Source organism: Pseudorasbora parva, chromosome 21, assembly GCF_024679245.1.
Source record: "Pseudorasbora parva isolate DD20220531a chromosome 21, ASM2467924v1, whole genome shotgun sequence".
Taxonomy (NCBI): domain Eukaryota; kingdom Metazoa; phylum Chordata; class Actinopteri; order Cypriniformes; family Gobionidae; genus Pseudorasbora; species Pseudorasbora parva.
Window position 1 is genome coordinate 6229138 of NC_090192.1, and position 17668 is coordinate 6246805.

General features: G+C 40.9%; 1 protein-coding gene across 1 annotated transcript; it reads left to right on the forward strand.

The window, feature by feature from the left end:
- The first annotated feature begins 8269 nt into the window (after positions 1-8269).
- Positions 8270-17025, forward strand: cd79b (CD79b molecule, immunoglobulin-associated beta). Its single transcript, XM_067429427.1, has 5 exons — positions 8270-8430; positions 8891-9184; positions 9272-9390; positions 9803-9856; positions 15821-17025. The coding sequence occupies exons 1-5, from the start codon at positions 8379-8381 to the stop codon at positions 15923-15925; spliced, it is 624 nt and encodes a 207-aa protein (XP_067285528.1). The 5' UTR covers positions 8270-8378; the 3' UTR covers positions 15926-17025.
- The last annotated feature ends 643 nt before the right edge of the window (positions 17026-17668 follow it).

Genomic DNA, 17668 nt, shown 5'->3' on the forward strand with positions numbered 1-17668 from the left:
CGTAACAATAACTGTAGCAATTACTGTAAAGATTACCATAACAATTACTGTAACAATTACCGTAATTACCATAACAATTACTGTAAAGATTACTATAACAATTACTGTAACAATTACCGTAATTACCATAAAAATAACTTTAACAATTACTGTAAAGATTACTATAACAATTACTGTAACAATTACCGTAATTACCATAACAATAACTGTAACAATTACCGTAATAACCGTAACAATAACTGTAACAATTACTGTAAAGATTACTATAACAATTACTGTAACAATTACCGTAATTACCATAACAATAACTGTAACAATTACTGTAAAGATTACTATAACAATTACTGTAACAATTACCGTGATTACCGTAACCATTCTAAACGGGAAAATGCTTGTAGAACTTACAACATGTTAATGTAATTTTCGGAGAGCTACGACTTGTATCACGTGACCACTGCAGATTTAAGGTGTGTACGACTTGAATTATCAGTGTTTGACATAAAAGCTTTAATTATACATAGGCTACAAGAACAAGACACATTCAAATTTGACTGCCAGTGGATAGATAAACAAAACAGAGCAAAACTTGTACCTACCGGTAATAGTTGCTTTGCAATATTGCATTTTAAAAGCTATTGTTTGCAGTTATTATAACCACAACAAGATTCTTCTTAAAGGGGTACTTCAGCACTGGGAAGATGAATCTGTATTTAAACTGGGTCATCAATGTAGTAGAAATGTGAAATTATTTTTGAATTTGGTGCCTTCTAGACTGAGAAAAGACAGAAAATGTATTTTTGTCTCATGGGGATGATGGACTACAATTCCCAGAATGCTTCGCTGCCCTGTGAGGCCACTCCCAAAGCCTCCAACTTGATTACTGTGACTGAGTTGGAGAAGACACTACAATTAAAAACTGAACGTGTCTGTTTAATATAATGAGTGAGTCACCGCGCGAGTCTCACAGCACTGAGCACTAACTGCAGGAGTGAGATAAATGAGCTGATGAACTCTCGTGATGAGAGCTGAGGTAATCGCGACTACACTCACAGCATAAATTCACAACTCAAGTTCAGTCTGACGCGTTTCAGTTCATGCTTTTGCAAGCTTAACTTTCATAGAAATTATTTTGAGAAGTTAAAAGACTTACATTGCTCACCATAGCTCCGTTTAAATGAGTGCCTGTAGCTGCGAGCTGATCTCCATCCCCCATGCGCAGATTCAAAACATGCGGAAATGGCTCCCTCTGCTGGCTGTAGTCTTTAGCCTTTGGCCAAACATTCCTCCGATGATGCAAATATCGGCAATTTGCATCATTGGAGGAATTTTTCCAGAAATAAAATGCATAAATCTCTTGTCTCAGGGGTATATGAGGGGGGAAAGCACAATGATTTGAATATACTCCAGGGTTTCTACTGATACAAAGCCATATGCTAATCGCTGAAGTAACCCTTTAAGTAATCAGAAGGCAATATATTAACAGGACTTTTGGATTTAACTCTTTCTAGGGGAATTCAAATTGCAATAGCTAATTTCTTTTAAGCAATGTCCAAAAAAATAATAGTTTAACGTAGAGAGGCGTCATTGCAGATTCATGTGCCTCATTAGATTTTTCAGCAAAATGGATTTTGAACGTAGATTCCAAAAGAATAAAAATAACTATTTTTACAGTTGATAAAATCACACCAGTGTGATTAGAACGTTCACTGCGTCGTGTGATCAACTGCTACATTCAAATCTGCGTTTACGCTTCAGCTGGTGCTGAGCCAGAGAAGGGTGCGTTTGGTTCAGTACTTGTCATATTCAGTGTTTTCAATCATATAATGTTTATTTCACTAGTTCACACTTACATCAAATTAAATAAAGTAAAGATTATACGTATTTGGAGTGCTGTCCGGGGGAGGGCTCCGGACACTGAATTTGGCCCGAACCCAGAGTACCCCTCCATCATAGAGATACTCTAGAACTGGACTGGAGTGTATTATAGATTGTGTTGACATCTAATAAGAGTTTGTTAGAATCAAGTGAGGAGATGGGGTGGTGGAGGGATGCTAAAATGAAAATGGTCAACAAAAGAAGGTAAATCTGCAGTATACATACAGCCCTCTCATGGTTAATTAGCTTGATGTGCTCCACTTGTGTTTAATTAGGTTTAATTATCTGAGCGTGCTCCTCCCAAAATTTTGTTAATAAAAACTTCACTTAATGTTTCTGACATTAAAAAAACACATAGTAATCAATTTAAAAAATAACATATAGCTTATAGCTTGTCAAATATGCACTGATGTTTATGGGAGCGGCAATAATAATCCTTTCATAACTTAAGGACGTATTTTATTGATATCACACATTCTTGATATCAATCACATTGATACATATCACATTAAAAATATCTAAAAAATAATAATAATAAACTAAGAAATATCTGCCAGTGAGTGTCACGGTTCATGGATTCCCTGTCGCACTCTTGGGTGCGTGTTGAATGTAGGTGAGGGCGGAGCCTGGGATTGGCTCATCAGGCACCTGTGGCTGATCACCTGCACCAGCTGCAACTCATCACCTTCACCCTATTTAGTCTCTCTGTTTCTCTCTTGTCTTTGTCAGAGCGTTGTGGGATGTTCCCCTTGTGTCTCCGTGTTGGTTGTCGTTTCCCCCTTCCGTGAAACGCTGGATCCCTTCCCGGATTACCTCAACCGCTCTCCGAGTCACTGCTGCTCACAGCCTGCCCGTGTCGCCAACAAAGTCTCTCTCACTGCACCGTCTTATCCGGACTTCTTCTGTGTTCTGAGTTTTGACTTCTGTGACACTTCTATCAATAAACTGAGTTACTTGCAATTGAATCCTGCCTCTGTGAATCCGTTACAGAACGCTCTGACCAACCATGGATTCAGCGAGTATCAACGCCCTACTGACCAGCAGCAACGAGAGACTGGACCAGCAGGAGGCGAACTTAACTGCCACAGGACAGGCAGTACACACCTTGGTGGCACGGGTGGCCGAGCTGACCCAACAGATGCAACAACTCATCGGTCCCACTGTGCCCGACCCACCGCCGATTCCCCACACACCATCTGCATCGCAGCAACCAGAACCACGTCTGCCTACCCCCGAGAGTTATGCCGGTGAGAGCAATTATTGCAGAGCCTTCCTTACCAAGTGTTCCTTGTTTTTCGCTCTTCAACCGCAGACTTTCAACACGGAAAGATCCAAGGTGGCATTCGTCCTCACCCTGCTCTCCGGACGAGCCGCACTTTGGGGAACGGCGGTGTGGGAGAACCAACATCCTTGCTGCTCCTCGTTCCAGACGCTGGCGGCAGAGATGAGAAGGGTGTTTGACCGAGCGGTGACCGGAAGAGAAGCGGCACGTCAACTCGCAGAGCTCCGCCAAGGTAACCGCTCGGTCTCGGATTATTCCATCGAGTTCCGCACCCTGGCCGCCGAGTGCAAGTGGAACGAGGAGGCACAGTGGGACATGTTCCTGCATGGGCTGGCTGACCGCATCCAGAAGGAGATATTCGCCATCGACCTTCCGGAGAAGATTGACGGTCTTATTGATCTTGCTTTGAGGGTGGACGCTCGTCTGAGCAGGCTGAGGTCCAGGATGGAGCCTCAGCATGGGAGTGTCGAATGCCCTCAGGCCAGCGCTACGGATGCGGTCAGCTACACCTTCGACCCGGAGCCCATGCAGGTGGGTCGAGCTCGGCTCTCCCGGGAGGAGAAGGCGAGACGGAGATCCCGTGGTCTTTGCCTGTACTGCGGCGGGAACGGACACCTGCTAGACTCCTGCCCGGTAAAAGACCACGCCCGGCGGTAAGAGGAAGGCTACTGTCGGGCGGGATCTCCGTGGAAAAGACCTCATCCTCCACTCTCCTCCCGGTGAGATTGCTGTGGGCAGCTCAGGATTATTCCAGCCTCGCCCTCCTCGACTCGGGAGCGGAAGGTAACTTCATTGACTCTGCCCTTGCTCATAAACTTAACATACCCACCATTGCACTCAAGAACACCATTTCTGTCAACGCACTCAACGGACAAGTTCTCCCTGACATTTCATTCACCACTGAACCACTTACACTGATCACTTCCGGCAACCACACAGAACGCATTTCATTCTTCATCCTGGACTCCCCTTTGGCTCCCGTTGTCCTCGGTCACCCTTGGCTGGAGTTACACAATCCAAGGGTTGACTGGGGACAAAATTCTGTGTCTGCGTGGAGTGATAAATGTTATGAGTCTTGTTTGGTGTCTGCTTGTTCGTCTGTTTCTCGTTCTGTTTTTCAGAGTGAGACGGTGAATCTGTCTAACGTGCCTCCGGAGTACCTCGACCTGAAGGAAGTGTTCAGTAAGTCCCGAGCTGCTTCTCTCCCTCCGCATCGTCCCTATGACTGTGCTATAGATTTACTCCCAGGTAAGTCTCCGCCTAAGGGCAAACTATACTCTCTTTCTATTCCAGAGAGGGAGGCCATGGAGAAATATATTTCTGATTCTCTAGCCTCCAAATTCATCCGCCCTTCCTCTTCTCCAGCGGGGGCGGGGTTCTTCTTCGTGGGGAAGAAGGATGGTTCTCTGCGACCTTGCATTGATTACCGAGGGCTGAATAACATCACGGTAAAGAATACCTATCCTTTGCCGTTGATGTCTTCAGCTTTCGAGAGGTTACAGGGAGCATCCGTCTTCACGAAGTTGGACTTACGTAACGCTTATCATTTGGTTCGCATCAGGGAGGGGGATGAATGGAAAACCGCTTTTAACACCCCCAGGGGGCATTTTGAATACTTGGTCATGCCTTTCGGCCTTTCCAACTCCCCAGCGGTTTTCCAGGCACTCGTCAATGATGTGTTGAGAGACATGGTCGACCAATTCATATATGTCTACCTGGATGACATTTTGATTTTTTCTTCGTCTCTCCAGGAACATGTTCGACACGTCAGACGAGTGCTTCAGAGGTTGCTAGAGAATGGGCTTTTTGTCAAGGCGGAGAAATGCGCTTTTCATGCACAGTCTGTTCCTTTTTTAGGGTACATCGTGTCATCGGAGGGAATGCGCATGGATCCCGACAAGGTTAAGGCTGTGATGGATTGGCCAAGTCCAGATTCCCGTAAGGCCCTACAAAGGTTTCTGGGGTTCGCCAATTTCTATCGGCGTTTTATTCGCAATTTCAGCCAACTAGCCGCACCTCTGACTGCCTTGACCTCTCCCCGAATGACGTTCAGGTGGTCCGATACAGCCGAGGCTGTATTCACCAAACTGAAAAGCCGCTTTGTTTCGGCTCCCATCTTAGTCGCCCCTGATTCCACACGTCAGTTCGTGGTAGAGGTCGACGCGTCAGAGGTGGGGGTAGGAGCGGTTCTTTCACAGCGCTCTCCCTCAGATGACAAGATGCACCCGTGCGCGTTTTTCTCCCATCGTCTTTCTCCTGCCGAACGCAATTATGACATTGGTAACAGAGAGTTGTTGGCCGTCAAGTTAGCGTTGGAGGAGTGGCGTCATTGGCTTGAAGGGTCGGGGGTACCTTTTATTGTATGGACGGATCATAAGAACCTTGAATATATTAGATCTGCTAAAAGACTCAACTCCAGGCAGGCTCGGTGGGCACTTTTTTTCGGACGTTTTGACTTTGTTCTCTCGTACCGCCCCGGGTCTAAAAACATCAAACCCGACTCTTTATCTCGTATTTTTGATGCTTCCGAACGCCCGGTTACTCCCGAGTGTATTTTGCCAGAGAAGATAGTTATCTCTACACTCACATGGGAGATCGAATCGAAGGTCAAAGTGGCCTTAGAAGGGGTAACGCCCCCGCCCGGCGGCCCACCGAGTTGTTTGTTCGTTCCGGAGGGGTTAAGATCCGAGGTCCTCAAATGGGGTCACTGCTCCAACATTGCCTGTCATCCAGGGGTAAACCGCACTTGCAGTTTAATAAAGCAACGATTTTGGTGGCCACTTATGGCTCGCGACATTCGCAGTTTTGTTTTGGCTTGCTCGGTCTGTGCAGTTGGTAAGACATCTAACCAACCTCCCCAGGGGTTACTTCAGCCGCTGTCTGTTCCTTCGAGACCCTGGTCCCACATCGCTCTAGATTTTGTTACCGCCCTCCCGCCCTCCCAGGGCAAGACGGTCGTTTTGACCGTCGTGGACCGATTCTCGAAGGCAGCACATTTCATTCCCTTGCCCAAATTACCCTCAGCCAAGGAGACAGCGGTATCTGTAGTAGATCACGTCTTTCGGTTACATGGCCTCCCGATGGACGTGGTCTCCGACAGAGGTTCCCAATTTGTGTCCAAATTTTGGCAGGAGTTTTGTAAATTACTAGGAGCCACGGTTAGTCTGTCTTCGGGTTATCATCCCCAAAGCAACGGTCAGACCGAGAGAGCCAATCAGGATCTGGAGAGAGTGTTGCGATGTTTGGTATCCAAGAATCCTTCATCCTGGAGCCAGCAACTCTCTATGGTTGAGTACGCTCATAACTCGTTGCCAGTGTCATCTACGGGCCTTTCGCCATTTGAGTGTAGTGTAGGTTACCAGCCACCTATTTTTCCTAGTCTGGATTCCGAGGTCGCGGTCCCCTCTGTTCACGCCTTTATCCAGAGGTGTCATCGCACATGGACCAGAGCCCGTGAGACTCTGCTCCAGGTGGGAGCGCGCACCAAGGCTAAAGCCGATCGCCACCGGTCTAAGCCTCCCGTTTACGTCGTCGGTCAAAAAGTGTGGCTTTCTACCAAGAACATTCCTCTCCGCTCCGTATCTAATAAACTTGCTCCCAAATTTATCGGCCCGTTCACTGTCACCAAGATCATTAGTCCGGTGACAGTCCGCCTCAAACTCCCTCCGGCGTACAGGAGGATTCATCCCGCCTTCCATGTATCCAAAATCAAACCTGTTTTTCACTCCCACCTTAATCCGCCAGTCCCGGTTCCCCCACCGCCGCGACTCGTAGATGGGGAACCAACTTATTCGGTTAATCGCATTCTGGATTCTAGACGGAGGGGACGCGGTTTCCAGTACTTGGTGGACTGGGAAGGTTACGGTCCGGAGGAGAGAAGTTGGGTTCCTGCTAGGGACATTCTGGATCACTCCCTTATTGATGATTACAATCAACAGGTAAGGTCGGCTGGGAGCGTCAGGGGACGCTCCTAGGGGGAGGGGTACTGTCACGGTTCATGGATTCCCTGTCTCACTCTTGGGTGCGTGTTGAATGTAGGTGAGGGCGGAGCCTGGGATTGGCTCATCACGCACCTGTGGCTGATCACCTGCACCAGCTGCAACTCATCACCTTCACCCTATTTAGTCTCTCTGTTTCTCTCTTGTCTTTGTCAGAGCGTTGTGGGATGTTCCCCTTGTGTCTCCGTGTTGGTTGTCGTTTCCCCCTTCCGTGAAACGCTGGATCCCTTCCCGGATTACCTCAACCGCTCTCCGAGTCACTGCTGCTCACAGCCTGCCCGTGTCGCCAACAAAGTCTCTCTCACTGCACCGTCTTATCCGGACTTCTTCTGTGTTCTGAGTTTTGACTTCTGTGACACTTCTATCAATAAACTGAGTTACTTGCAATTGAATCCTGCCTCTGTGAATCCGTTACAGTGAGGTCATAATATTAAACTTTGAAAACTGGCAGATGCTTCTTGTTTTAAGAACTTCATTTTAATACATTTTTCAGTAAAGAAGAATTTAATTTTGCTTCTCAAGTACAAGTATCTTGAGTTAAGAATGTTTAGATATTTGTACTGGAAACCATGACAAAAATACTAAATACTAAAAAAAAATATTTTGCAACTGGTCATTTTTTACCAGGACATGATTTTTTTTCTTACAGTGATACATAAACCGTTGACATTTGGGTTTGACATTATTTTGATGGTCCCTTTAACACTTTCTGTTGACTATTAGTAATGTTACACCTACATGTCTACTAACTCTATTTGCCTATTAGTAGACTGTGGGTTAAGGTTAGAATAAGATGACTTGTAGCTGTAAAGATACTTATAGTCTGGAGAATGTCTGTTGATTAGTAGACAGTCTACTAATACTCTACTAATAATGAGCGTTAGTTGAAAAGTTACTTATAGTCAACAGCAAGTACACAAGGACCATCAAAATGAAGTATTACTGACATTTCCTGTTGTATTTTGTGTAGTCATCTGTACATGGTAAAGTAGTCTATATAAGTTTTTGCATCAAGATGATTCACTTGCTTCTTAACATTTTGATGCATGGGTGTACCGATTTGCATGTTTCTCAGAAGCAGAATCGTATCCTCACACCTTCTTGTCCTGCAGCCTTCTGACTGTGGGACTGCTCCGGTTGTGCTGGCTTTCTTCTGTTCTGTCTATGTGCGCTGTACTGACTTCTACCTTTTCCTGGAGAGGTGCATTTCAAGACCAAGAATCATGCGTTCCTTCCTGCTGGGATGTTCAGTCATGGCGCTGATTTACCTCTCAGGTAAATGGCTTTTTGACACATTAAAATACTGCATTTTAAGTTTGACTTTAAACATGGTACTCTGAAATGCCACATTTTGGTACACTTATGGGAGGAATTGTTTAGGACAGCAGTTCTTTACAAAACCGATTCATTTGATTTTTGTTTTAGATTTGAAAGTTGCAGGATTACATTTTGCATATTACAGTTGCCCTAGACTTGTTTTCATGTTGTTCTTCCTTTCCATCTGTGAGTGAAAGAGGAAGTCCCACTGCTTCAAAACAAGTTTGCATTTGATACCCTTCTTTGAACTTAAAAAGATACCGTTATAATGTGGGATGCGCATACTGTTCAGTGTCTTTAATAATGCCAGGCATGTTTCATGGTTTTACTTCTGCTGATAAATTACAGCAAATGATCATTGTGATATTAAACCGGTTCTGTCTTATATATTTTCTCTTCATCCATCTCATAATTTCAGCTGAAGGAACCAATGTGTACCAGAAGCCTCGATTCCTTGGCGTTAAGACAGGTCGGTACGTTATAATATACTGTGTATATCCTTCTCATCGGCCTTTGCCGGCTCATGTACAGTGGTTCAAAGAACGGGCTGACAGAGACCCACTCAAGAACAGCCAAAGAATAATTATAAAGGAGAAGACTGAAAAATCAAATGCCTCCATTACTATAAAGAAAGTGGAGATTGAGGACAGCGGCATTTATTTTTGCAAGCTGAATGGTACGCTTGGACCAGGAACCGCGCTACAAGTGTCCAGTAGGTGTTGATTTGTTGTTGATGTCATTCACTTTCTTTCTTCGCCACCCTGTTTATCATACTTGTATTTCTTTGTTTCTTCCACAGGATACAGTAACCCCCAAGCTGTCTTGCGGAGATCAAGAGTCAAGGATGTTGTCATTTTCCTTCAGGCTTTTCTGTTGATTTTGTGCATTGTCGTTCCTCTGGTTCAGTTTTACAAGCTGGTAAGGGACACAAACGCTCTCTATTCCTTTGTGCACATGCATGAGGTATCCATTACTTTTTGGTTACATGTTATTTCAAAAGTAACTATAAGTAACTTTGTAACATGTCAACTACTCGCATCAATTTATTAGACTGGTAGGATTACTAGAATAAGCTGATATATAGTTGGAAAGTTACAAATAGTCAGTAGAATGTCTGTTGGGGAGCATCAAAATAAAGTGTTAGCAGATATTTAGCAGACTGTCTACTAATCTTCTCATCATGAAGTTACAAAGCTACTTAGTTGAATGTCTACATTGGACCATTTTAATTAAAGTCATGAAGTTTAACCACCTGTTTACCTCAATTTTTGTGCCAAAATACAGTTATAAACAAGCACTAACAGCAGTTTCTCGTTGTGTTTGGTTTCAGGAGAAGAAAGAAGAAGCGGATTATGAAGAACCAGAGGATGATCACATTTATGAGGTGAGAGTTTTGGATAATTCGTTTAGCTTGTTACTGTCATTGTGTCGGTTTACGGTTGGTTGAGTTTGAGGCTCAAAGTGCTGAAGCTATTGTTGCATGCGCTACAGGAAGTGAAAACACACATGGTCTGTTGTGATAGATGCATGAAATGATATTTGTGATGTACATGCAATTACATAAAATAGGAACATTGGTAACTCTTTATTTTGTACATTCTGTTAACTTTTCAGCTAACTCTCATGACAGTATTAGTAGACTGTCTGCTTAATATCTGCTCTTTATTTTGATGCTCCTATAGACATTCTCCTGACTATAAGTAACTTTGCAACTACGTCAACTTATTCTAAATAAGTATATCCTAGCAGTCTACTAATATTCTACTAACACTCTAATGAGAGTTGGTAGACATGTATGTGCAATGTTACTCAACAAAATGTGTTAAAGGGACCATCAAAATAAAGTGAAGCCAGAACATTTCTAACCTTTTCATGTTCCGGTCCTCAAATCTGATTGGCCGAGCAGCGTTCCAAGTAGGGTTGCCACCCGTCCCTTGAAATACGGAATCGTCCCGTATTTTCAGGAAAAATGACGCGTCCCGTATCAAAGCAATACGGGACGCGATTTGTCCCGTATTTTACATAGGTCCACCCGCATTGTGTGAGGACACGTCCTATTCTGCCCCTAATTGGGTCGCTGCCGTCGTTGGTTTGTTTGATTGGTTTGTTTCAGGTTCACAGGTCGTGAATCACGGCCAATCAGAGTCAAAAGAGGTATAGGTTCTTTTCTATATGGGCAGAATCCATTTAAAACGATGGCGGAGGCAGGTCCAAATACCTCCCCACGTCCAGCTGTAAAAGTTTCAGAGCAGAAACGCAAGCGGATGCAGAGGTACAGACGAGAGTGGGAAGAAATAAATATTTGGCTGGAAAGTGTCCGCGGCAATGAATACCAAGCCAATTGCACAATAATTATTTGTCGGCGAGTGTTTTCAGTGGCGCACGCTGGCCTGTCAGGGAGAGCAACATTCACTAAATGCAAGAGCTCACCGAAATCAAAGCACTGTCGCACAGTTCTTCATACCTCAAGCATCTCCTGAGGCAGACAGTGTTATGTTTTTTTGTTTGTTTTTTTTATCACCTCAATTTTTTGATTGATAACGTTAGATTTCATAAATGCTGCCTATTAAGAAATAATGTTAATAATGTAGGCTACATTAATGATGTTATGGTATGATTTGTTTATTAAGGTTAAGTTGTATAGTCAGACACAAGCATTACTTTAATAAGAGATAAGATATATATATATATATATATATATATATATATATATATATATATATATATATATATATATATATATATATATATATAATTATATATATATATATATATATAATCAAAATAGGACCTTTTAGGAATAAAATAAACAACTATTTGTTATGCTTAACAAATTATAATTGCATCATCCAATACTATAGAATTAACAATAGACTATAAAAACGGAATAATACATAAATATATTTACTTAACTTACCAAAAATAAAAACGTTGTTTAGTGTTTTATTAAAATAAGAAATTATTGTAGATATTATATCATTTTCAGTTATTTAGGTGTGGTTTCACTGTTTGGATGGTGTTACTGCAAACAATGACAAATATTTTAGTCAAAATCTTTGTTCACAACACTATAAAATTACTCGAGTTAATTTGCAATTTCTTCTCCTACTCCCCTCTAGGTTACAGCAGCTGAGTTTGTTTTTCATTGTCATAGCTGTGTATTATACTGAGTGCATCTGTTCACACTGATTTCAATAGCAGATATCCTATTATAATGTCCACTGGTATCAATCTTAAGATATATATATATATATATATATATATATATATATATATATATATATATATATATATATATATATATATATATATATATATATATATATATATATATATATATATATATATACAAATTAGGTTTTAAGTTATGATATACGACCACTGCACTGGCACACCATCGGGACTGTGGTCATCGTGGCCCCGAGGGGTGTGGCCACCGGCAGGCGTCCCTTATTTTTCTGGTAGAGGGTGGCAACCCTAGTTCCAAGAGTTCTGTTGATCTGCGTGTCAGACAGACTGTCGGTTTGCACTGCAAAAAAATAAATAAATAATGATTTGATTAGTATTTTTGACTTGTTTTGCAGTATAAACATAATACCTTTTTAGACATTCTGTTGACTCTAACGCTCATTAAAATATTGGTAGAGTAGCCTATTAGTCTGTTTAATATCTACCAATGCTTTATTTTGATGCTCCCCAACAGACTTTCTACTGACTAAGTAACTTTGCAAGTACACATCAGCTTATTCTACTAACCCAAACTCTAAACTAAGGCCGTGTGTCCACCACGTTTTTAGCCAGGTGAAAACGCCTCGCTGTGAGCGCTTGAGAGCGTTTTGGCAGGCAGCGTTTTTTTTCTCCTCAGATTGCTTGTTGTTATGATATGGAAAATCCATGGAGGTCTTTCTAATTTCACAGGTAGTTTGTTCCTGTATTGATTCTATATACAATTGCAGATACAATGTAAAGTATTTGCTCAGGCTCTTGTTTTAAATCATTTTGTTTCTTTATTATTGCTTGTTGTCATCTGATGACGACACGCAGAATGTGGCGGTTGGTCTGTGTTGTGTTTGTCCCGCCCCTCCTCCACTGTGATTGGACGGCTGAGTGAAGAGTGACAGTGATGAGCGCTGCGTTTTATTCAAAGTTGAACATTCTTCAACTCTCGGCGACTAGTAAAAAACGCGGAGCGCTCAGCGCGTTCTAAAAACACGGCGCTCTCATTGAAAACAATTGAAAACGCCAGTCAGCAGCGTGAAAAAAACGCTTTGGTGGACACGCGGCCTAAGAGTCTGCTAATACTCAACTAATACTCTGATGAGAGTTAGTTAACATGTAGGTGCAATGTTACTTAGAGTGAACAGAATGTCAAGGGGACCATCAAAATAAAGTGTAACTCAATCATTCAAGAATTTAAAGGTGAACTATGTAGTATTTTTGCAGTAAAATATCCAAAAACCACTATGCCAGTGTTATATATTTTGTTCAGTTGAGTACCTACAATATCCCAGATGTTTCCAACTATTTGTAAATTGTGAGAAAATTGCTATTTTAACCAATGACCCGGGACGTTTCAGTATAGCGTTTGAGAGAGTCGCCTGTCAATTGCGTCATATCTGCGTTACCCTCGGTTTCGGCTTTTATTTGGCAGGAGCGCTTTTCTATTAGCAGTGTGAACAACTGAACGCACGGAGTAACGTCATAACATCGTTTTAAACACACTTAAATGTATCTAATATGATAAACAGAGCTCCATTACCTCAAAATCATAACCGGAAGAGCGGATCTGTGCAGGCGCCCGGTATTCGCAAGGCGGGTATTTGTTTAACAATCGCTCCAGCAGCTTTGCTCAGGTCCATAACACTCGGTCCTGCTCTGCTTTAGACTACAGTAACGTTAATAACCGCATGCATGAACGTGATTTCTGCCCGAGTCCTATTTTCCACCGGCCATGAGAAGACCACATCTCCCAAGATGCTGCGCTCACACTTTGCGTTATCAAACTACGCATTTGTTTTGCATAGGCGCCCTCCAGTGGACAAAAGCTGCATAGTGCACCTTTAACACCAAAGTTTAAGGCACGTCATTTCACTCCATGGCCATCTTTGAAACGCCTCTCGGGCAGCTATTTCAGTCGTGCAAGTGCAGCTTCTATCTCCCTGAATGGGGAAACATTAAACTTTCTAAAGCTGCTCACAAAGCTCACGATTCAACTTCATATTTGAAATGAAATCCAACAATAACTGTCTCATGAAATGAACAGTCAAATCATGACCAAAATTTGCATTTTTCAGGCTGGACCAGCCAATGCACGTGTGCAGTCATAAGTGTGCATCTCAGAACTGTTTCTATTGCAACCGGAAACGACTTTACCACTTATTCTGCCATATTGCGCATTGCACTTTCTCCCATTCATAGTAATATGAGTACACTGTGTCTTTGTCTAAAGTCTTTTGGTCTTTGGTGTTATTGCCAGACACTCGACAGTTGGTTCTGCTTTGGATTCATTTGGAATACATTTTTTTGGCAGAACAAAAATAGACAAATTAACCCAGCAAGTAATTTTGGATTTAAAGGATGTCTGATAACTGTCCAAAAACAGCCGTTATGTGTAGGCAAAAACAAAGCAAAATATTTGGCTGTCAGAGAAAATGTAGCCTAATAGACGTCTAACCATTGCCCAAGAATAGAAGAACATGAACATGTCAAAGAAATGAAACCAGACACCTTGTAATCACTGTTGACTTTGCTTACATGATGGAATATCATACATCTCACAAGTTATATTGGCAAAAACAACTCATTCTAGGTTATTTGGATGGACATAGCTGGACTATATTGGGTCTATAGTTAACCGAGATGGTGAAATTATGGCTATTGCTTGCTGGGAACTAGCTATAATGAATTATATTTTATCCTAGAGTAATACAAATCTTATTCTGTATATATTACAGTTTTTCTCAATTGCTAACTACACACCAATTTGTACAAAACCTGCCTAGTGAACACTTATGGGATTCATTCATAACACTGTAATAAAAACCTCTTATTGCAATTAAGGAATAATTTTGCAGCTCAATGTATATTGTAGTATACATACAACAAATGAAAAGAGTGCGTTTACAGTAAAATACAACAATGAGCTTACAGTAGATGAAAAGCACTGAAGTTCAAATACTAAAGAATTGAATATGACCTCGGTATGCAACACACTACAGTATACTGTCAGTTACAGTGCAGTAATAAATAAATACATCAGGCATCCTCTTCACCTTTCATTACAGTATACAGTATTATAGCAGTTTCTTGAGATTTACTCATTTCTCAGTTCTGCAAAAATACAGTACATGTAAAAAAAAATGGCTACAAATACATTTGACAGTCACGAGTTTGAGAGTGTAGCCTACATGTTCTACAGTTTACTGTATGAATAGGGAATTTCCCCTTATCTGAAGTATTGTGTACTGTAATCCTATTAAAAGTGATCTAAAAGCCTGTAGATGATTCTTTCAGCTCTCTCTCCAGTGTAAGGATCATAGCCTGTACCAGAACGCTATTAAAGAAAGATCAGTTTAAATTAAATTCATGTGATGCAACTTTAAATTTATGAAGCGATGATAGTGCTTTGTTTGCACACACAAAAAAACATAATTTATCATTCTATTTACAAAATATTAATCTCAAATGTGCATTTACACAACGACGTCTGCTCTCATCAGCAAAAAAACAAGAATTTTGAACTGCGAGAGGCACTACAGGCAGAAGCTAGATCATTTATTTTATAAAGTTTTTTTCTTCTTGCTTGCGCATCAATTCGCTTCAGAAGGCCTTTATTAACCTCCCGGAGCCGTGTGGAGCAGTTATATGATGGATATATGTACTTTTATGCACTTAAAAACAAAGCAACAATTCACTGTCATTATAAATCTTTGAAGAGCCAGGATATTTTTTTATATAAATCTGATTTTACTCATCTGAAAGAAGAATGTCATATACCCCTATGACTTGAGGGTGAGTAAATCATGGGCTAATTTTCATTTTTGGGTGAACTAACCCTTTATTTAATGCTAAAGAATTGTACTTGCCCGATCGGTCTCCTGATCAAAACATCACTAACAAAAAAATAAACTGAGAATCACTATAATGCAAAAAATATTCTGCATTAATTTAGTGTAAGTGGCGATCGATAGTGGATAATGATATATAATGTAATGAACCGATGGTAACAATGTTACACTGATTACTCTATAGTTTGACGCTATATCTATTATAATATGTTAGTGTTAGAGTTATCATCATTTTGATCTTGATTTAAGTCCATGTTTTTTTTCCCTCTTTTGCTGTACAGGGTTTGGCCATTGAGCAGTGTGGTGGTGATATATACGAGGACATCTCTGCTTATACCCAGCCCTCAGATGCACCATGGGAAGTTGAGTCCCCAGACCAAGAGTGAGAAAAAACCCATCAGATATATCAGCTTCAACACCAGACACGAGGATTACATTCAGTCCACTATCACGACTGACGACCCGTTTGTGCTGTATGCACACTGATGATGTCACTGAGTGTGAGTGTATGTTTAAAAAAGAGGATTTCACTTGAAATCATGAAACTATTGGAAGTAACCATGCCGTTTATATACTGTTTATATACGTTTTGTTGAGGCATTTACACATTTCCATAACAATAATCCAAGGACATTCCCAGCTAACAGGGAACGTTCTGGAATGGTTCTCTCAAAGTTAGTAAGAAAATCTTCTTTCGGTTCGTTCAACGTTTTATGGTCTTAAATAACGTTATCAGAACAGTACCACAAAAAAAGTTATTTACACATTATTCATGAGACATTTTTTTTCTGAAACATTATAGTTGGATTTGAGTTTTTTGAAAGTTACAATTTACTACTTTTTCAGAGAATATTTAAATATAAAATTACCATAATACTTACAAAATGATGAATTATTGGAGAAAACCTTGCTTTAATTTTTTCTGTAACGTCCACATAACCAAGGAGAAAAAACGACGTTCTGAGAACAATCATAACTTAATGAGAACGTTAGCAAAACAATCTTAGCAAAACATTTTTTTGTTAGCTTGGTTTTAATGCATTTCAATTTGTTATTTGCTTGTTTCTTTCCTTTGTTACTTATTTTACCCACGGATATTGTGTTATGTGCTTTTTTTTTTTTTTTTTTTTTTTTTTGAGTGTGTTTGTTTTATGAATGCACTGGCTCTGGCTATTCTTTCATGATAATAAGCTGCAGTGTGTGTGGAAATAATACTAGTGGTATGGAACTGCTCAAAGCTAAAGGACTGCAAATGAAATGTCTACTTTCACTTCATATCTGTTAAAATAAGCATGTGAAAAGCAGGTGTTTTCCACAAAGCAGCTTTTTTTGGTCGATTTTTGGTATATTTCCTTTGCATTATATCTGATATGGACTCCACAAGTCTGATGATCATTTAAGAGAGCACCTGCAGAGAACATTTGACCATTTAAACAAGGATTTAGCAGTCAATTTGCTATTTGAATAGTAAAATATTGCAAAATCCTATATATGTGTCAGTATTTGTTTTGATTTGCACCCTAAAAAACGTGCTTGTAATAGTAAAAGTAAAATTACTATTACTTGTTTATATAAACAGAAAAATTAGGTTTCAGATCACATTTGGACACTTTAGACCCTAAAGCACGCCTACATACTTATTAATAGCCTACCTATATCCTATAATACATACGGAAAAGAAATGTCTACAAAAAGAGACTGGCAGACTGTTTAACTGTTCAGTCTTGTAATAATGAGGTGCTGTACGAGCTGTAGGGAGGGAAAGCGCGCCATCTTCTGGCCATTCAGTCAAAATCCTTTTGATGCTGGAATACACTAGGAATCCACACAACTTTTGTTCAGATTTTTGCCCTGATTTACAGTCTGGAGGAGTCGACTATACTGTTGCCAAAAGTCCGAGCCGGTCTGCAGATTTGAGTCGAGAGATTTCACAGAAAATCACACAGTCTCTGATTTTTAGTTTTAGACTGGGACATCAGTGGATATGAAACGTGATATTCTGAGCCAATTTAGTCCTAATTCAGAGGCTGCATCCTTCCAACTGAATGCAAACTGAATAGGCATTTCTGCCACAGAAGTAAATCATGGTGGTGAATCATAATTCTGAGATGAAAAGTCGACTTTAAAAG